General features: G+C 48.3%; 2 protein-coding genes and 1 pseudogene across 6 annotated transcripts; 1 reads left to right on the top strand and 2 right to left on the bottom strand.

The window, feature by feature from the left end:
- Window positions 1–7,787: 7,787 nt before the first annotated feature.
- LOC115314273 lies at window positions 7,788–12,278 on the bottom strand (annotated as a pseudogene).
- Window positions 12,279–12,733: 455 nt separating this feature from the next.
- Window positions 12,734–15,087, top strand: LOC120850223. Of its 4 annotated transcripts, XM_042292116.1 has the most exons (6): window positions 14,238–14,256; window positions 14,340–14,378; window positions 14,474–14,555; window positions 14,619–14,663; window positions 14,730–14,768; window positions 14,835–15,087. In XM_042292116.1, exons 3-6 carry the CDS (start codon window positions 14,482–14,484, stop codon window positions 15,076–15,078), a joined length of 402 nt encoding a protein of 133 aa, XP_042148050.1. In that variant the 5' UTR covers window positions 14,238–14,256; window positions 14,340–14,378; window positions 14,474–14,481; the 3' UTR covers window positions 15,079–15,087. The 4 variants fall into 4 exon arrangements, with proteins under 4 accessions (XP_040354483.2, XP_042148050.1, XP_042148049.1 ...); XM_042292117.1 differs by having other exon boundaries at window positions 14,244–14,378; window positions 14,474–14,521; XM_040498549.2 differs by lacking the exons at window positions 14,238–14,256; window positions 14,340–14,378; window positions 14,474–14,555 and adding an exon at window positions 12,734–13,049.
- LOC115317326 (protein ALP1-like) lies at window positions 14,662–17,693 on the bottom strand. 2 transcript variants are annotated; one of them, XM_040498548.2, is made up of 9 exons: window positions 17,612–17,693; window positions 17,419–17,530; window positions 17,204–17,329; window positions 16,832–16,991; window positions 16,593–16,756; window positions 16,216–16,424; window positions 15,509–15,875; window positions 15,271–15,367; window positions 14,662–14,784 (listed from the first exon to the last, which is right to left on the bottom strand). In XM_040498548.2, exons 1-9 carry the CDS (start codon window positions 17,616–17,618, stop codon window positions 14,773–14,775), a joined length of 1,254 nt encoding a protein of 417 aa, XP_040354482.1. In that variant the 5' UTR covers window positions 17,619–17,693; the 3' UTR covers window positions 14,662–14,772. The 2 variants fall into 2 exon arrangements, with proteins under 2 accessions (XP_040354482.1, XP_040354481.1); XM_040498547.2 differs by having other exon boundaries at window positions 17,419–17,682.
- Between the last annotated feature and the right edge of the window lie 2,868 nt (window positions 17,694–20,561).

Raw genomic sequence — 20,561 nt, 5'->3', positions numbered from 1 at the left:
AGTGAATGTAAATTTGTTCCCGTCGAAGTTGAATATTGAATGTTCTGCAAAAGTAAACATATGGCATGTTTTTTGCGCCCATGATACAAGAATGATCAAAGTTGTGTAATTCAGGGGCTACTATGTCACCTCTCTCCTGCACAGAACGTGACCAGAAACGGCAGTAGATGCAGCAGTGGGAACACAGTCGCTTAGAATACATGTTTTCATATCTGAATAACCCTGAGCAGAGCATTTTAGACTTGATTACTGGCCCTTTTATATGAGCACCGCATGTAAATCGACAACTATGCGTTCGCACGAGACTCAATCCAACACATTGGCTGTCGGCACTAATTCATTTTGAAGCACACAGCATTGACCAACTACCTCATAATTAATTTATGAAAACAATGCATGAAGTGCACACACATGCAGAAGGAACACGGCTGCATAACCTTACTGCACGAAATCAATATTTGCAAAACTCTCACTGCATTATGTGGATTTCATTTCTAACAAAGACGTAAACATTGGGAGTCTCCTCAAAAATTTCAACGCTGAATTAATGGCCTGCAAAAATGAGCAACTCTACGCATCAAAAAGAAACCCTCCACAAATATGCATTTTTTTTTTCTCATTTCCACTTTAAAAATTTTCCCCGCACAAAACATGAAAAGATGACGAAATTGAAGCACGAGGCCGTCCTTCGAAAAGTAAGCTTTTTAATTTTTAATGTACTTCGAGTTTAGATTTCACCTTTTAATGCACAAAAAAGATGTCTCCGAGGAAAGCCTACTTGGATGAATTGAGTAGCTTGTTTTTGCGCCATATTTCAATCTTGGTTGAACATTTTCTTTGGGATACGCAGTATAGATATTAGCCGATTAACCGATACCCCAACATACTCAAATACCCTCAGGAAATTGTACAATTTAGGCACAAAATAAAAAAAAAAGCTTTAAAATAAAGCTTTGGTGGTTTCTGGTTCAGCAGAGAATGCAGTTGAGCACTAGCAACAAACTGAATGCTGGCTAATGAAGCACGGTCAGATAACGTCAAGGTGGCGGCACCCATGAAAAGCTGTATGAAAGCCTCTAAATTACCGACAAGGTAAATGTGGGCAGGGTCACTTTAAATGATACCTATTTTATTGAGACCGCATTGTTCGGCAGTGTTGTCATTTCAGCATTTTCAATCAATGCAGTATATTGCTTTGGAGCTTTGGGCTGGCAAATTGAGGCTGTAATTTATTGCCTTACTCATTTTTTTCTTTTCAAGGTGTGACTTGGGGAGAGGAAATTATCATGCAAACCAAAAATAAGCAAATCCAAAAGATTTTACGGACTCAAATCGAGCAAGGAGATAATGAAAGACAGTAGCAGCATTTTACTTATTTCATCTCCCTGCACAACAGTGTTGAAAGGCTCGTTGTGAGGGTCAAGAGGGCGACCCCCTTGTATTCCTTGCAGTCTGAAATGAGAAAAGATGAAACAGAGGATTAAGACACAAGGCAAATGAGACCTTAGAGGTCCATGTTTTAGAAAGCTGTGAAATTCTGAAGTTTGTTTCAGGTTATGCTATGTAAAAAATATTAAATTTTGGAGGTTTCCATGTGAAACCAACGCACGTCCCACCGAAGGACAAAGGATTAATTTCAACCCCCTAGGAATATTCGATGAGCAGCCGAAGTCTTAGTTACACAGTGCCCGTAAGCCCCGTAAGCCTATCATTGTGGGCCCATTGGCTGGAATGCGAACCCAACAAACTATGGACCCATAGGCTGATGCTTTGCCTCAGAGCCATATAGCCAAGAAATCCATAGAAGTTTTCTTTTGATAAATTAGAGCAGTGGTTCTCAAATGAGGGTTCGCAAAGGCATTCTAGGGGTCCGCAAAGCCCTGCCGCATCAGCCAAGCCCGAAAATAAAGGTTCTCTTTTAGGGGCGAAGTTCCTTAGCGGCTAGCCATGTCCGTATGTCCGTCCGCCGTCGGGTGCACGTGCTCCTGCTCGTGAGCTCACGTGCTCGTGTAGGGGAAAAAAAAACAACCGCATCTCCACGTGATGAATGATGTTGATTGGGGCGAATTTCTGGTGGTGCTTGTCTTCGTAGACGGTGAGCCGCAGCATGCCGAGCCTTTCGTTCCTTTTCATCCATGTCGGAAAGAGAATGTGTGGTATGGAACGTGGTTACCTACGCATTTGAGCATTTGACCGCAGCGCAACATGGATGAAAACGAACGTGGTGGAAAGGTGGAAAAAGAGCTCGCTTTTTTTTAGCCGCTTGGGTTGCAGAAAGGAACATATTATGGAGCAGGAAACAGACCATTTTCTGAATAAAGCGCGAGACACATGGATGGCAGAATCGTTCGATCCGACCGTCCGAACGCCGCTCCGAATTGCCGCGCGGAGCAGTTTGAGACACGCTTCCGACCTTGCATGCTACACGATGATCCGTTCGGCTCCGCCCAGGAGATCCAAGCACTCCAGCGGAGGTCCGCGTTCATAGATCTTCTGGTCCCAGAATGACGGTTTAGCTCGCACGAGCGAAGTTAGGAGCTCGTTCTCGTTAGAGCTTGCATTCTTTGCCGGGGCCATCTTTTTCGAATGGGTTAGCAGGATCCACGTGTCCGGCTTCCCGTCGCCCGTTCCGTTTTTCCGCCAGACCCAGTACGTCATCATGACGTTCGCGCTAGCTGTGCTGCGATTGGCTGGACGCTTCCGACAGTCGGTCCGCCGTGCGAAACTATCTGGCACGTTGGACGCACGCCGGATCGCCGATCCGACGTTTGAAGCGACCAAAGTTTTCGGACCAAGCAGTCGTACTGCCGGATCGGACGTTGGATCGGATGAATTTTTGCGCGCATGTGTCTCGCGCTTAAAGGGGTTATGACACGAAAATTAAACGGATAGATTATTCTTGAAATGGAATGCTCATAGGCTACTTATTATATACACCAAGTTACGCAATTTTTAGAGCTCTTATAATTGCAATATTCAATTTACGAATTTTTATAATTTTCATCTGGCGACAAGGCAACACTGCTCAAGTTAGTCACACCATGGTGTCCATAAACCACGTGGCCATGAACACTCTCTCATTCTAGGCGCCCCCATGATCGCCCAAGCTCTTATCGTCGCGGTACGAACAAAACCGCTGAAACAACCCGGTAAACTGAAAGCTATTTTCGCTCTGGCCCCCCGGCCGGTCGACCTTCCAGCCTGCATGCGGCTGCGAGACATTCCGGGACGACGGTGACCACGGCGAACTCGTCGTCGCTGGAGCTGGTCGCCAGCGGGTCGCAGTCGAAATGAACAGCTTCCAACATGTCTTGATAGCAATCACTCTCATCGCTGCTGCGATCAATGTCGAACACTTCGACAAGGCGAGCGATGCCGTAGAGGTAATGGTCACAGACCGGAAGCTGGAACCGTGGAAGGTAAACGAAGAAGCTGAGAGTCGATATGCCAAAAGAGCGGAGTGTGTGAGTGCGTGCAAGGAGACACCGCGCTGGAAGCTGGCTACGCCATCAGCCTCCAGGTCCGCCCGGATCTGCCCCTCCGAGGGGCCCGCATATAAATCGATTTATTCACGCAATTATCGCGCCTTTTTCAAAACAAATTTAGCAGGATTATAGGAACATACAATGGGTCCTAGCAGTATAGTTTTCTCATATTTTATTTTTGGCGTGTCATAACCCTTTTAAGCAATTTAAAGGGCAACTCCGCTCAATTGCCTTTGTCTTTAGACGTGCGTCAATTTTGACTGCAGATTGGGGGCGCGTCTATAGACACGCTGCACTTTCTTTGCTGTTGGGAACCACATCTTTAAATGCCCGCTCAATTTAGGGTGTGGGTAGGATGCGCCATCTATCCTCGTGTATCGGAAACATTTTCAGTTTTTAAAACGATGCATACATGGCAGCACAAAAATGTACAGGGTGTCACAAAAGAAAATTTACACTGTCTTTTTTACCGCAAAAATGAACTAGGCATCGCCGAACGCTCATTCTCCACTCAAAGGTAGTGCTAGAGGTCACAACCAGACGCCAAAGTTTCAGCCCGATCCGATAACTTAATCAAAAGTTATAAGTGATTTTCTGAAAATTTCAATGGCAAAATGGCGGCCGACGGAGTTTCCAAACACATGGGGTTCTATGGCACCAGAAACCGAAAACGGGCAAAAATGGGCTCCATTTTCCCATTGAAATTTTCAGAAAATCACTTATAACTTTTGATCAAGTTATCGGATCGGGCTGAAACTTTGGCATCTGGTTGTGACCTCTAGCTCTACCTTTGCGCGGAGAATGAGCGTTCGGCGATGCCTAGTTAATTTTTGCGGTAAAAAAAAAAACGTGTAAATATTCTTTTGTGACACCCTGTATGTGTATGACACCTCTGACTGTTTGTTCGGAAAATGGCGGTCAGCAAACGCCAGCGCGTCCCTTGACCGACGAAGAAATCGCTGAACTGCTGTAAAATACTCGCCATCTACGATCAGTGCCGCAAACTGCCCAGACAAGCCTAGCTCCTCTGTGGAATTGAGGGCTACAAAAAAAAACCACTGGACGTCCATGGCATCTTTAACTAGAAAGCACCAAGGCGCTTAAAGGGTAAGGGGAGACATGGCCTAACAAAATAGGTTTTTGCAAGACATTTGACTAATGTTATAATCAAGCTTACCAACATATAAAGAATATTTTCAAAGTTTTATTCAATTCTGCAGTGTAGTTCACCTGCTATACATTACCTCCAGAGCTTCACTGCTATATGAAAGGTTGAGATCTGGTCATTTCAAATGATTTTTTCTCCACTGCATTTTTTGGTACAATTTTCATTTGGCAATTTCTTGTTTGATAATGGGACTAAAGCAAAGATGCAGACTTACTTTATCCTGAGCGAAATTTAATGAGGAATGGAGCTTAGCAACTTGCTTTTTACTTTAAAATGGTTTTACAAAATAATTTATTATTTTTTTAAGAACACAGATGGCCAAAATGTTGCTCCACTTTGAAAAACAACATTTTTTGAAAAATAAGCCTTTTTTGACAAGATTCTTTAATAGCCGCACTGTTTAGGCATTCTGCCTTGCATCTAGTAAAGAAAACTGCTGAGTATTTCATTAGTTTTCTAACTATAGATTAACCAAACAATGTTGGTGTATTCCCGATAGGAATTGTAATTTCCCTCACAATCAGTGTGCAGAGCTGGAACTTTCTTCTGCATCCTTTATCATAATTAGCAGTCAACATTGTTATTTTCATTTATTTTAAGCAAGGGCTCGAAAGTTGAACCTCCAAGGTAGTTTCCTCCCAAAATAGTTAAAGCTGACTATTTTGCTATGCAAATGTAGAAAATGCATTGGGATTGGGGGCCATGACCATGACAATATAGATTGCAGCGCCCAAGAATAAAATGAGACATTTGCAAAAACTTAGGTAGAACAAGGATAAGGAAAGATTACATACCGAGGACAGCTTGGAGTTTTACTGGATCGAGGGCCGGCTTCACTTCACTTTCCTTCTGCGCATTGCACTTCCTGCCCCGAAGGCTCTTGCCTTTCAGCCCCTCCTCCGAAAACACCGCCTTCAGGAGACCCCTGACGTATTTTGATGCCGAAACGCCTTCCGCCTTGAGGCCCGCTAAGGTCGTCTGCTCCACGAGAACGCCGTACCCGATGTCGACCTAAACCAGAAACAGCTTCAAGAATTAAAAACTGCGAAGACTCAAATGTCAATCGGAAACAAGAATGTGGCTCCAATCCCTTACGATCCTTCGAAACTTTTAATTAAAAGCCAGTTCAAAAGCTCCTCCCTAAATAAGGAAGCCAGAGCCTTTCCCATTGATGTTCATGAAGCCTCATATGCTGCCTCATACACGCACAGGGTACAGTGCAAATCACGCTTTTCTATACACAAACTCATGGGTACAAACAAACTGGAGCGCCCCTAGCGGACGCCACTGGCACCGCGCATGCAAGATGGGGGTGTGGACAAGAAGCTCGACGTCGCACCATGAAAAAACCATGGAAATGCGATGCTGTCGGCGTCGGTGTGAGTCCCCCTGCTCTTTTTCGCGTTCTAATTGTTGATTTTCCGTCTTCCTGGCAATGTCTGACTGCTTGAGTGGCGTCAGCGAAATTACCGAGGCTCGTTACACCGCAAAACTTTGCGTGAATAATGTGACATCTAGCGCTTTATTCCGCGTGGACGCCGCAGTAAGTACGCTAAAGCCCGATTCGCATGATGCGATGTCGCTCGCAATTGTCAGTCGCGACGTCACTCGGGCTGCAAAAGTGTGTACCGTAGCCGAGATAGTCGACGTCGATACTGAAAATCGCAAGCAGAATCGGGCCAAGTGAATGAGGGGTAACAAGTCGGTGATGGTCGCTGGTAACAATGATCAACATCTTTTTTGTATCTACTGTTTACATCGAGCCTCCTTACCAACCTTCAAATGTAAGTCTTTTGAGGCCTGCACTTACTTCTTATCGCAAGTACCGGGCCAACATTTCGTCTACGGGCCGGCATCGTCTAAGAGAGCAGACGACAAGCAGAAATGGTTTGAAAGAGCAGACGACAGTTCAAACAATCAGGCGGCCGTTTGAACTTGAAGGCGCACTGAACGTAGTCCGCAGGTGGTCTGCACAACTTGACGGTTTTCTGGAGTTCATGTTGGAACAAAACAAATAAATCTGATGACCGCAAGTATCTGTGAATTCAACCCAAGGTGCTTCCCGCCCAAGCAATCGTTGTGCGACGGCGTCTGCTTTTCCCTTTTCACGGCACATATCCAAATTCTCGGACGAACCGAGCACGTGAAAACTGACCTTTAAACCGTTCTCGACACTTTTGGTACGGCCCCAGTCGCGGCGTTTTGACGAGAAGGCAGATTTTTGTCTGGCTCCTTTCAAAGCAACGCAGGAATACACGTCTCGCAGGGGGACTTCTGCCCACAGCTTCAGACCGGAAGTGCGACCGACGCAGCACCACCGCGCCGTGACGTAACAGAGATGAGTTTATGTATAATGCACGAGCATGCGGCTTTCTCCTGGCAAGCACTAGGCTGATGGCATCAGTGGAAACTGGTCTAGTCACGTGGGATAGCATGTAACAGTCCGTATAAGTGTATCTAGAATTGCTGAGTGCATGAAGCTGTTTGCCAACACTATGCACGCTCTGGCCCACATATCAGCTGCACAATATTGCAGAAGCATTGCATTAAAGGGGCCTGTGGAGGCAGCCTAGAAAGCGACCAGCCAAGTCGGAGTCACATTGCAAAACTGTTTTAATTCTCGAGCAGAAAGAGAGAGAGAGAAAAGAGAAGAAAAGAAACGAACAAACCAACAGACAGACAGAGCGCGCGCAGCACAGCGCGCGCTCTTTGCGCGTGCCGTTCGGCAGCGGTGCAGGTGTAAGGGGGCCGCTGCCACAGATGCCAGCAAAGAAGGAACAAACAAAAGAGGGAAGAATTTAGATCGTACAACTAAACATAACATTTTCCCCTCCCTTCTTTTTTTTTTAAGAGTGTAGGAACAAGACGATGACAAAAACATTATGCACGCATTTACAACAGCAAAAATTAAGAGCATGATAAGCACAGTTTAAATGAAGCACACAAATAGTTCACTCTACGTCGAAAACACAAAAGGAAATAGTTCACTCATTTCATCGAGTACCAAGGTCTCCATACCGCACTGGTGGTCGACGGTTCCGCCCCGAGCGCCTTAGAAGCACCTGCCTAGGACACTGAGCAGTTGAAGTTCCCATTCCTGGAGGCGTGTCCGGGGCAGGTCTGCACTCAGGCGTCCGCGATTGAGGCAGCTGCTGCATGGCCAAACTTGACTCTTGAGGTTGCCAAGTATGATGCCTATGGTACGTGTCACCTGGAGTAGCAGTGTGGCTCGCGGGCTGGCCACCTTGAACGGCAGCCGGTGTCACCTGCTGATCACTTCCTAGACTGGGATCAGAAGCAGCTGCGAGTTTAGAGGCATTCCATACTGTACCATCGCCCAGCCGGAATGTCCACCGACCGACCCGCTTTATGATGCGTAGTGGCGGCCCGAAGGCCGACTCCCCCTTGGCTACCTTTCCTGGTTTCTTCACTCTAACCCAGTCGCCTACCCTGAATCTGGGGCTCTTCGCCGCTCGACGCCGGTCGGTGTACTCCTTCGTGTACTGCTGCCTCTGCTGCTCTCGATGTCGCAGCCGTTGCAGCTCCTCGATGGGATTTTGCAAGAACTGCGCCGACGACAGTCCGAGGATGTTAAGGCGGGTGCGAGGCTTCCGTCCATGCAGCAGGAGAGCAGGAGAAAGTCCAGTCGTGGCATGGGGCGTGCAGCGATATATCATCAGGTAGTCTACAAGGGATGACCGGATGCTGCTCCGCTCAAGGGTGGCGCACTGGAGAAAACCCTTCAGGGTACGGTTGAAACGTTCAACCTGCCCGTTGGACTGGGGGTAGTAGACAGAAACCGGCTGGTGCTTTATACCTCGCGCTTTAAGGAACGTCTCAAATTCGCCTGAAACGAACTGTGGCCCATTGTCGCTCACAACGCTGTCAGGGTACCCCTCTCTGGCAAAGATGGCGCGCAGAAAGTCCGTGATCCTCCCCGTGGGGACGTTTGGGCAGAACTGTACCTCGGGCCACTTGGAAAAGTAGTCCACCAGCGTGATGGCGTAGCGACACGCAGGCTCCGCTCGCTCAAAAGGGCCCACGACATCGATGCCCACCTTTGACCAAGGTCGCTCTGGCAAGGGCACTGGCTGGAGAGGGGTCGGTGACGTCTTGGCACTCTTGTCTGAGGTGTTACAAATTTTGCAGGCGCAGACTGCACTACGCACTTCTGCGTTCATGCGGGGCCACCAATAGAGCTCACGAAGGCGTGCTTGCGTCTTGACAATGCCGTTGTGGCCCTCGTGTGCTCTGGCGACAAGAGCGCATCGCATAGTCGTGGGGATGACGAATTGCTCTCCGCGCAGCAGGAGACCGTCGTTGACGGAGAGCGCATCCTTCAGGTCGTAGAAGATGGCCGCATCAGCGGAGAGAGCGCTCACTGGAGGCCACTTAGAGGTCACATATCCCATGACAGTGGTGAGCAGAGCGTCATTCGCTGTCTCCTCTTGCAGCTGTTGTTTCGTGATGCACTCTTCGTCTAAAGCGACAAAGGAGATTATCTCGTCGTCGAACTCCATCCCCTCTTCTTCCTGTGACATCGGCAAGCGGGACAGGGCATCTGCTACCTGGTTTTCGGCACCTCGCTGGAACTCCACCGTGAAGTTGTACTTCAGTAGGCGATGTGACCAACGGGTGATCCGTAGCGGGCGACGTCCTGCTCCTCCGGTGGACAGCAAAGACACGAGTGCTTGATGGTCCGTGCGAAGGGTAAAGTGGCGGCCCCATAAGTATATGTGCCATTTTTCGCACGCCCACAAACACGCAAGCGCTTCTTTTTCCCCGACCGAGTATCGCCGCTCTGTCGAAGTGAGCGTCCTTAAGGCGAATGCGACAGGGAAGACGCCGTCACCAGGACGCTGCTGCAGCACAGCCCCGATGCCGTATGCCGACGTGTCTGTGGCCACGATGGTGGGCAACGTGGGGTCGAACATTCTTAGTGTCCTGGCAGATGACAGCAGCCTCTTGACTTGGTTGAAGCTTCTGTCCGCCTCGTTGTCCCAGACGAACGGAGTGTCTTTTCGCAGGAACCTTCGAAGAGGTTCGACCTCAGACGCTAACCGAGGCACGAAGCGAGAGTAATTCTCCACCATCCCCAGAAACGAACGGAGTTGGGTGATGTCCGTGGGGATAGATGCAGCGTTGAGTGCATTCACCTTCGTTTGTAGCGGAGCAATCCCTTGAGCGCTGACTTTATGACCCAAAAACGAAAATTCTGGCACATCGAATAGGCACTTGTTGTTGAGTTTCAGTCCAGCATCCGAGATACGTCGCAGCACCTCACGCAGACGGTGTGTGTGCTCCTCCTTGGTCCTGCCAAAAACAACCACGTCGTCAAGGTAGACCAACACACCTTCGCAGTCGTGAAGCATTTCCGACATCATCTGCTGGAAAGCTGCTGGCGCCGATGCCAGTCCGAAACATACTCTCTTGAACCGGAAGAGACCTTCGTGTGTAATAAATGCGGTTAGGTCCCGGCTATCTTTATGTAGCGGCACTTGGTGGTAAGCAGCCGCTAAGTCAAGCTTGGAAAAATGTTTGGCACCATGTAAAGCATGCAGAAGTTCTTCTATGTGCGGAAGAGGAAAGCTATCAATAACGACAGCTTTGTTGGCTTCCCGCAGGTCCACGCACATTCGAATTGAGCCGTCTTTCTTCTGCACCACCACAATTGGTGATACCCATTCGGAGGAATTAATCCGTTCGATGACCCCAGCCGCTTCCAAGCGTCTGATTTCTTCTGATACTGACTGACGCGCTGCTAGAGGAATACGTCTCATTCGATGACGGACGGGAATGACAGAAGGTCGAATGTTTACCTTGTGGACAACGTCCTTGACACGGCCAATACCCGGACTGAAGAGGTGCTCGAAGTTGCTCATGGAAGGCGGCAGGTTTGGCTTTGTTGGTTCAGGCACCACTGAAGCTGCAGCCTGTGGTGGAGACGATGCTGAGGCCAGCTGATTTTGCACCCTTGCCGACCACTCATTTCTCAATGCACTTGACGCTTCGTCCTGTGGGGCCGGTGTCAAACTCTCGTCCTCCTCTCTCGGCGGGTCGCCAGAACCCTCTGTATCAGTATAGAAGCACGACCGAGTGGCGCCACTTATCTGGATGTCGAGGGCTAGAACAGCGTCCATGCCGAGTAAAGAGGTACCACGGTCAGCAATGTAAAAAAGTACTGTTGCCGCACGCTCCCTGAACATTACCGGTGCCTCGAATGCTCCCAGAATGGTGATGGGTTGCTGAGAAAAGTTCAGGACTTCACAGGTGGTGGTACAACTGTCGCCTTGCTCGCGAAATACCGGACGAACATGGCACTATCCACGATGGAGACGGCTGACCCCGTGTCAAGAAGAAACTGCAGCGTCGAGTCAAATACCTGGATGTTTAAGTACAGCTTGCTTTGAGAAGGTCCGGAAATGTGGGGCACCTCCCACTGCTCGTCGTCGTCATCGTAGTAGTCGTCGACGATCTGCTCAACTTGATCACGCGGGCGGCGCAGCAGGGATCGGCGAACACTTCTACAAGCGCGTGAAAAATGTCCCCGACGACCGCAGTTGTCGCAGTGCTGACCTCTCGCTGGGCAGACGTCATAGCCCCTGCAGTGTTCCTGACCGTAACCGCAGTTGGGACATGTTCTTCCGTAGCCGTAGTTCCGCCTTGGAGATGGTTGCCGCCGCGGTGATTCGAAACGCACCGAACGCCGAAACGCCGATCGTCCAGGGCTCTGTTGACGACTGCCACGGTCGAAACCACCATAGCCGCTACGGCCGCAGGTTACGCAGCTCTGCTGGCTAGGCGAGCGCGAAGCGCGTGCGTTCACTGACCGGGCTGAAGCAGCTGAAGAACGCCCCGTCGGAGATCGCACAGGTGACTCACGGCGCGAGCGCCACGGCTCATGCAAAGGTGACATCATCGGCTGAGGTTGACTCGTTGCGCGCCCTGTGACGTGGCAGGTCACGTGCTCTTCCGACGCCGTCGACGGCGCAGCTGGCGCAGTTGCCGATGCCCATTCTCGAACTTCCCGGCGTGAGCGTTCCAAATTAAGGACAGTCTGTAAGGCCACGCTGAACGGCAGCGCGGCGTCAAGTACCAGGCGTTCTTGAATCTCTGCGGAAGCAGCACCCACCATGAACTGTCGGCGGATGACGGCCTCGGTGTCGGCACCGAAGTTCGCCGGCACGGCCAATGCTCGGAGTGCTGAGAGAAAGTCGCGCAGAGATTCTCCTTCTTGCTGTTTTCTCATGTGAAACCGGAGTTGTTGCAGGGTCTCGTTGACCGGCTGCGAAAATTCAGCCTCGAGGACCGTGAGGGTCTCTCTATTCACGTCGCGAGACGCTTGCCGGGCTTGCTGACCGTCTCCCGCCGGTGACGTTGCTGGCGCCGGTCCAACGGGAGCTGGTAGAGAGTCATAGATGCGCTGGCCTTCGACCCCCAGGCAGCTGAGCAGCTTTGCTTGGCGTCGTTCGGCGGAATATTCCTGAGCGCCAGTAGCCGTATCGCTCGAACATTCGTAGCCACGATTTCCACGGTATCGGTGGCGTACCGGCCTTGTCCAGGAAGTTTGGTGGTGGCCGGTCACAGTCAGCCATGCTTGCGGCTAAGATGTCGGCTCAGGAATCGAGGAGGACGTTCGAAATGGAACGGCCATTGACAACCAGCAACCGAGGTTCTCTGGTGAGCCCGGAATTCGTCGGAAGCAGGAGTCGTCGCGACGCCAGGCACCCCCGCCGATGTGAGCTTATGCCGAACGACGCACGTTTCCTCTGGGAGTGAGAGTGCCCAGGTTCAGCACCCTCGTCGCCAAAACTGTGGAGGCAGCCTAGAAAGCGACCAGCCAAGTCGGAGTCACATTGCAAAACTGTTTTAATTCTCGAGCAGAAAGAGAGAGAGAGAAAAGAGAAGAAAAGAAACGAACAAACCAACAGACAGACAGAGCGCGCGCAGCACAGCGCGCGCTCTTTGCGCGTGCCGTTCGGCAGCGGTGCAGGTGTAAAGGGCCACCCACACTAGCGAGAAAACGCGCTCGGCGCGCCGATCGCGTTGAAAACGCGTTCCGCAAAATCGGTTGAGCGGGAAGATTTTCCTGCCGCTCGGTATGCCGCTTGCCGCTGGCGCAGACGCGCCAATCAGAGGCGTCACATCCAGTCACGTGCGATGCCATGGCAACGCTTTCGCGAGAAAGTTGAGCCGCCGAGTAGTGGCGAGCCCAGGCGAGCCAGCGAACAATCTTTCCGCCATGAGCCTAGAAAACAACACGAGGACGATGGAGCGCTTTATCGAAACGGTACGGATGTACCCGTTTCTATACGATAAAAAACACCCGGAGTTCAAGGAAAAAGCGGAGAAGCTGAACCGATGGGCGATTATCGGCGAGGATTTCGGTCTCACCGGTGAGTTATTTTGCGACCTACTCGAGTTGTGTGAACGCCTCTCGCGCCGACTCCGTGATGTTAGCGCAGGGGTTCCCGTAATGGGTTCCGAAGTAACTTTCGAAGAAATAAGCACAGGTGTCTGTTGGGCTCAGCAGCTGATATGAAGCTGGTTCAGGCAGGGGCGGATGCAGGAATTTCCTAAGGGGGGGGGGGGGGGGGGGGAGGGGGGTCAGGTGTTGGTCAACGTACCATTTGTTTAGGAAACCCCTCCCCCTTTCCCTCGTTTCATGCCCTAAATTTTACACATGCAGAAATCAAGAGGGGGATCAGGACATCCGGACCCCCCCTCTAAATCCGCCCCTGAGATTAGGGGGCCTTCATGTGCGCTTTGCTTGGGGTGATGACATCTGGCCATTTTGTTCCGAACGCTCGTTTGTATTTTTTTGTTTTCAAGCGCGTGAAAGGACGTGTCTCTGCACGCGCTCGTGGCGCTGACTGTGCTACGGCGACTTTTTGTTACCGGAGATTTCTTTGTGTTTTCCCTGTGAGCTCGTGCTGTCGGCATCGGGTACTACAAACGATGGCATCACCCTAAACGGAAGGACATCTAGGCGCCTAGCTTAGTTATGACAGCCGTGCATCGACTCTCTTTTGCGGGCACAGCAAGCTTCTCGGGCTTGCTTTGCCCAGTTTTGTCTCAACAATGCAGTAAACCGTTTCTAAATTTCTAATGGAGGCATATACCGTGCAGGAGAAGCAGCCGCGGCCAAATTTAAGAATGTCAGGGACCGCTGGTTGAAGATTGTTTCCGGTGTGCAAAAACCGAGGAGCGGCTCCAGCGGAAATGTTGGGAAAGTAAAAACAAAGTGGGTTTTATTTGACGTGATCAACGACGTTCTTAAGAACACGCCGCATTACGCTGAAAGGTAATCTGTAACTATGGTGCTCATGTGAGCGTGTGAAATGATTGCGTCTAATTTGAGAGGGTACATTTTTGGTTTTATTAAGGACCGCCACAAACTTGCCGGTTGAGGAAGATAGGTATGATGCTGTATTTTTCTTTTCCTGTCTGCTACGTTTTACCCTAGAAAACTCCTTTATAAACTTACGAATTTCACTGCCCCAGCGTTTTTGTTAAGCAAGGCTTATAGCTACTGTTATGCAGGGACACAGAGCAGCCCTCCACATCCAGTTCGAGTGCAGAAAGTCTTGACCACGCAGAAAGGTAGACACCACTCATGTTTAAATTACCTGTGGTCAGAGCACAACAAAATGTGGTACTAACTTTAACCAAATTTCTACGCACAGCTGTCCCCTGAGCCCTGCTAGGGTTGTTTTTGAAGCAATGTAAGCATACTTTATATTGCTTTGTCGTAACCTCTTTCCTGTGGCATGGCCTGTGCCATGAGTGAAACGCCGCACATCTGCAATAAATAATCCAGGTACTCCAATGGCCCTGCTCTCTTGCTATCGGAGGAAAACAGCCCAAGGTGTGCGGTCTCAATCCTTTATTGGTGCTGCAAGGTGCACTGCATACTCCTCTTACAATACTGAAGCACAAATTCACAGTCTGCCTTTATTTTGCAGCATCTATGAACACCCAGGCACGGGAGCCGATGTAGGTCCTTCACGGTAAGAAAATCATGTCTTCAATATTCTTGTACGTCCTGGCTGATTTGCTTCCTTTGGTTTGCCCAGATCAGCCAAGAGGCCTGCTGACCAAGTGCCATCATCCCGGTACTTACGTTGTTTCCTATTAAAAAATACTATTGCGTGAAAATCAACGTTTGGACTGTTTTGCAGAAAAAAGAATCAACGGGGCCAGGATAGCTTCGAGGACTCTGTGCAGAGCGTCCTCCACAGCTGCTCGGCAACATTGAACGCCATCTCGCACAAGGCCGACACGCCTGTCATTAAAAACGACTGTACGGCGGGGGCACAATGGATTGAATCCAAACTGGCATTGCTTTCACAAAAGCTAAGATGTGAGGTAATGCATAAGATCAACCAACTGCTGTATGAGGCTGAGATGAAGATGTTGGAATGAATGCTCAACCGAAACGTCATTGTTCGTGTTATTTATCTAAGACTTTGGTCTTGCAGATCTATACTACAAATTAAGGAAGCACGTTACTTACAAATTTAATCGTGTACACTTTCTATACTTGATGTTCGCATCCTTCAGAGAAGACATCAATATTTCGTTGAAAAATTAGTTACTTTGATGATCGGTCATTACCTGCTGTCCCGCTCGAGTTACGATTCTTTCTTGCCACGGGACCTTTCCCTCGTTGAGGAAGTATGTGGCCAGTCGGTCCCGTACTTCCAAAGCAGTCCTGAAGTACAAGATTACACAATGTCTGTCAATGGAATGAAAAGTCAGCAGGCATAGCATTTTCGGTAATGCACGCAAGTAGGAAATTGCAAACCTAAATATCACTTTTTTATCCCCGCGGCCCATCTGCTGGAATAATTACCCGGGAGAGTGGGACCCCAGGCCCGCCATGTCCCTCAACGGCAGCCCCCTGTCGTCATTTCTCCATGACCCATGTGTGAGATTTCCCTGCCAGTCCTCGCTGTCCACATAACCCGGAGGATTGTACGCTGACCTTGACATGGCAGAATTCTTGAGCAGAAAGTTGTGCAAAGCCACGCACGCCTTCACAATATTTTCTGTGGTTTCTTCCGAGGCTCGAAATGCTCTTCGTAGAATTCGCCACCTGCTGGCCATGATCCCAAACGCATTCTCTATGAGCCGTCTCGCACGGCTCAGCCGGTAATTAAAGGTGGCCATTTTCAGGTACTCTTCCCGGTCAGGTTCCCTGTTTCTGCAACTTTGGAGCTCTGAAGAAATATGCAAAATTGAGACGTCAGTATTAACCACCGCATGCGTAACATTGTCTCTGATTAAGCTGACTATCGAGCAATAGTGTGCCAATTCTGGCAGGCTGCGCGCTCGTGTTTTCCGGTTAAAACCGACAGATTCTGCACAGACGAATGCATCTGCTAACAGAATAAAATAATGGCATTTCCTGCAAAGTACATTTCCATAAATAACTAATTTCATGACGTGCGAAATGAGTATGCAATAATTTTTAAATAAAAAGAAAGCACAATGCTGTTTTCTTTTTTTACAAATAAATAATGTAAGCTATACTATACGAAAATCAATAGCAAGACTTGCCGCGCCCAGGATATGGCCTCATGAGAAAGGGCTTCAGCGGAAACGCCTCATCCCCGACCATTAAGTAGGGGATCAGGCCTGCAGAGCCCACATTTGCAGGAGGAGGGATGCCATATCCGCTGTCAGCTAGAACCCCGAAAAGTGGCGTCCTTGAAAAAACCCCTCCATCACTCTCTCCGCCATAATGACCGATGTCAACATACGTGAAGCTGAAATAAAACAGCAGGTAGAAGTCGATACATTCAATATGATGCAATATAAAGTACAAAATTTTAGTATCCTCGTTTTCTTAGTAGTGGTAGCTTTCTTTGCACTCATAACCAAGATGCCATGCTATTAAAAACACTTATTTAAATAATTGATCAAATGAATCCTACCTGTAGCGTGCATCACATACTGCCATAAGAACTGTACTAAATGTCTTCTTATAGTTCAGGTTTCTTGCACCTGAGTTGCTGGGGCACTCAATGTTGACATGTTTTCCATCAATGCAACCAATACAATTAGGAAAATTCCAGAGTAAATCTATCTCTGCTGCAATCTAAAATAATGGTGGTCACAAAAAAAGTGGGAAGTGAGCATGGCATAGTGTGACCTAACAGGTACCGTCCCTAACCTTTTTCCATTCGGTTGGCCCCTGTGGAAATTTCACGTAGATGGGCTGCAGAATGTTCCACATTGCAGCGCATGTTTCCTTCACAATCCCAGCCGCTGTTGATCGGCCCACCAAAAAATTAAAAGACGAACTACGGAATGTGTCGCCATTTGCAAGGAATCTGGAATCACAAAAGAAGAGGTGTCTTGGTAATACGCGCGTTTTTTTTTTCTTACAACGCTCGCTTAGCGCACCTCGCAGTTGCTTTTAATTCTCCGCAAGACCTGCTTGCTCACTCGGAAGATTCATTATAACATCAAGATAGCGATATGCTGACGTCGTAATGCCAATCTCCCCCCCCCCCCCTTCCCCCCCCCCCCCCCCCCCCTTTACCTGACGGTGATAACAAGCCGGTCGTGTGCTGATATCGGGTCGCGGAACGGCGTCACCTTACGTTCGATCGCTGGACGGATGAGTTCCAGCAAGGAATCAAATGTGCTGGGTGCCATTCGCAGGAAGCTGGAGACCAAAAAGCGATAAAAAAAACATCCGTTTACCATTGTATATGGTGAACACTTTTAAGGTAGAGAATGGTTGTAGTTACTCACTCTCGAAAGTAAATTTCGTCTGTGGCGCGCAGGCGAGGCAGCAAAGCACTGGCCTGTCCTTCCAGATTTCGGTAGCGCAAGCTTGGTCGAACCCACCATCTACGTTTCTTGGCTTTTTGGAAGCGCCGACGACGGAGAAGTAGTGAGCACACAAGAATGATTGTGTTGACCGTAATTACGAGCTCATCTGTACCTGTCATGACTCGATCACGGTGTGGACTCGATCTTCGGCGAGCAAAAGCGTCCCTCGCCCGCTCGATTGCCTCGAGGATCCTCGAGATATAGACGCTTTACACACGCGCCAAATTACAGCCGCCATTGCTGACCTTCTCTTGTCTTACCGAGATGCCGAGCAACTGAAACGGTCGTTGCGGATCCTCTACAAAGGCCGATGCTTTAGAAAAGGACCCGATTGAATTTAATGTGGCACTAACCTGGCCTGCTATGATAATCATGAAGTGCAATAAACGAAATAAGAGGAAACAAAAACTGAAGGTCAGTTATGGCGGCGCCCATGCACAGCTGCTGCAAAGCGTCTATTGCGGGAAATCATGCGCTCGCTCGGATGCTTCAAGAGTGCGCGAGGCCTCCTGTGCTGTCAGGTGACATTCGCGGCGGCAGAACTCTATCTAGTGTGGTCTTCAGGATGCGGGACGCGTTTTCCCGCGATCGGCGCGCCGCGCGCGTTTTCTCGCTAGTGTGGGTGGCCCTTAAGGGGGCCGCTGCCACAGATGCCAGCAAAGAAGGAACAAACAAAAGAGGGAAGAATTTAGATCGTACAACTAAACATAACAGGGCCCTGCAATGACTTTTTTACTAATTTTTAATTTGCACCGAACCTGAGCGCACTGAACGTAGTAACTTAGTGAAACTTTTGTTTTCTTGAAATTCTCTTTATTTTAAAAGTTATAGGCAAATTAAAATTACAAAAACAAGCAAGAAATAACCTCCCTCATGACGTCCTTGGTTGCTTGAGAGTGGCCGTGAACTAGAGAAGAAGTAGTAAGCTCATCGAGCGCTCACGGCTGCCGCATTCCGTGTCGACGGCGCGAGAGGGCGCCACTAAAGCGTGTTCTGGATAGGCTGTATGCAGCGGGCGGCCAGAGCGGTTCTCATTGCATTTGCTGCACGGTTAAACACTAAGTCGGCATGGCAGTTCAATGGCCACAAACGACAGCAAACACGTGGTAAAGATCAGTTCAGAATGGGAGCTACTTTGCGCTACCATACCGCAAAACGGCCAACCCGCAAGACAAAGCTTCTCGCCGAAGGCCTTCGGAACGCTCGGCGCCGGTCGGATCCTGCTGCCCATACGACCGCAGCGCCGCTGTGTACATCCGGGACCTTTCCGTGTCGGCGCCTGATCCCACTACTCTTTTCTAGTATGCGCCGCCTTTTCCGCCGCTTGGTGGCGGGTTTGTCGACGGGTCTTTTCTTGTTTTCGTACTTTATAAACTGCATTTGTTTCTTTTTTGATCTAAAATACTGAACAAAAACTAATTTTATAAATAATTGAAACGGTTCGCGCCACTTATATTTTGTATTTCGACTAAAAAGAAGCTTTTAGCGGCTCTGACCAGTAGTAGGCCCAGGACCAAAGACGTCACATTTTGCGCGCTTTTGGTACCGCGGGTCGCCCTCGTCGGTGGAGGAGGTTTCCATGTCGTCCGGTTAAAATATGACGCACTGATATTTAGTCACTCTCTCCGTGCCCGCTGGCTTGCCCCAGCCCTAAGATACGTGGAAACCGCAAAAAAGGTAGACGCTTAAATACGATTGCAGGGCCCCTTTAAGATATCCCAAATATCCTGCAGCAATTAAAAACAAAGCATGAGCATGTATCAAATATGTCATCATCAGTAAAAACAATATCATAACGCTTTTTTGTGCTCTTGACCCTTGCATTATCAAAGGGTGCGCAACACGACAAAGTATGAAGCACTCTTGCAGTCAACCAAGTTTGCTATGCGGAGCACGAGTTTGTCTGCTCCTTTTGCAAGGGTTACAATGACTTAAGAATGCCAAGCTCCGATTGACTCCAATTGAAGGAAAGGGGGTGGACCTTGTGGCGTAGAAAACATGTGGGTGATTTCAGATAAGATCGACCAAAGGGTGGCTGGTCGACATTTTTAAATCAACTGATGTTTTTATATGACATTGTCTAGTGTCTGGTATAAACGAATCCACACTTAGTTTTGACCAGAAAAAAAATTTGGAGACAAGAAAAATCGTAAGGCAGGGAGAGGTGGACAGTTGCAATAACGCGCACTGATGGAGGGGGCAAGTTTGAATGTGAATAATTAAAACAATAAAATTAGGAGAATTTTAAAACTTTTTACAAACAAACTATGGGTACAACTTGCTTGTAATATAAAGTAATAATATTTATTAAAAATTTATTTAGTTTTCTAAAAATTGCCAAACATGCCTGCTCGAACGAAAAATGGCAAACTTTGGAAATCTGTATCTCATGAAATAATTTAATCATTATTACATAACTTGCAGACATTATTTTACTAATATATGGCTATTATTGAAAAATAAATAAGGTATCTGAGTGACACAATAGTTACAATATATTTAGGCAAACATGGGAAAAAAATCAAACAAAGAAAAATTCCAATGCGAATAAAAAAAAAAACACCACCTTCGATTTTTTTAAAATTTGGGTACCCTGTTATACTCTATTTCGGCATTCATTTCTATTAAAAACATGTTGCATCATTGCACTGTGAAAGAAGAAACAACTCCCCAAAGTAGGGTCCTTTTTCAAAGCCTACACTTAGCAGTGTCCTATACAAGAAGTGACTCTGAGTTCCAGTTTCATGAAATTTGCACAAATCTTTTATATACATTTATTCAGATGAGGTCATTGATAAAAAGAGCGATCGGTCACACAGTAAAAGGGCGGAGAAACTATATACAGCATTTTACATAAGCGTACAAAGTGGTATCATATTAGAGACTAATGATTTGAGAAAAGATGATGCAGTGTGAAGTTGTACCTTCCGGTGTATTTTACATCTAGAGTAAAATAAATAACTTTACTTCCACACACAAAAACAAAGATATAATAGTAAGATATTTAGGTTGGCTGTGTATTTACGATTGCAAACAATTTCAGGTGACGGATGCCATAGTGC

Source organism: Ixodes scapularis, unplaced genomic scaffold (assembly GCF_016920785.2).
Source record: "Ixodes scapularis isolate PalLabHiFi unplaced genomic scaffold, ASM1692078v2 PGA_scaffold2__306_contigs__length_199485367, whole genome shotgun sequence".
NCBI classification, from domain to species: domain Eukaryota; kingdom Metazoa; phylum Arthropoda; class Arachnida; order Ixodida; family Ixodidae; genus Ixodes; species Ixodes scapularis.
Note: the sequence above shows the minus strand (reverse complement) of the source record. Positions and strands in the feature narration are given on the sequence as shown.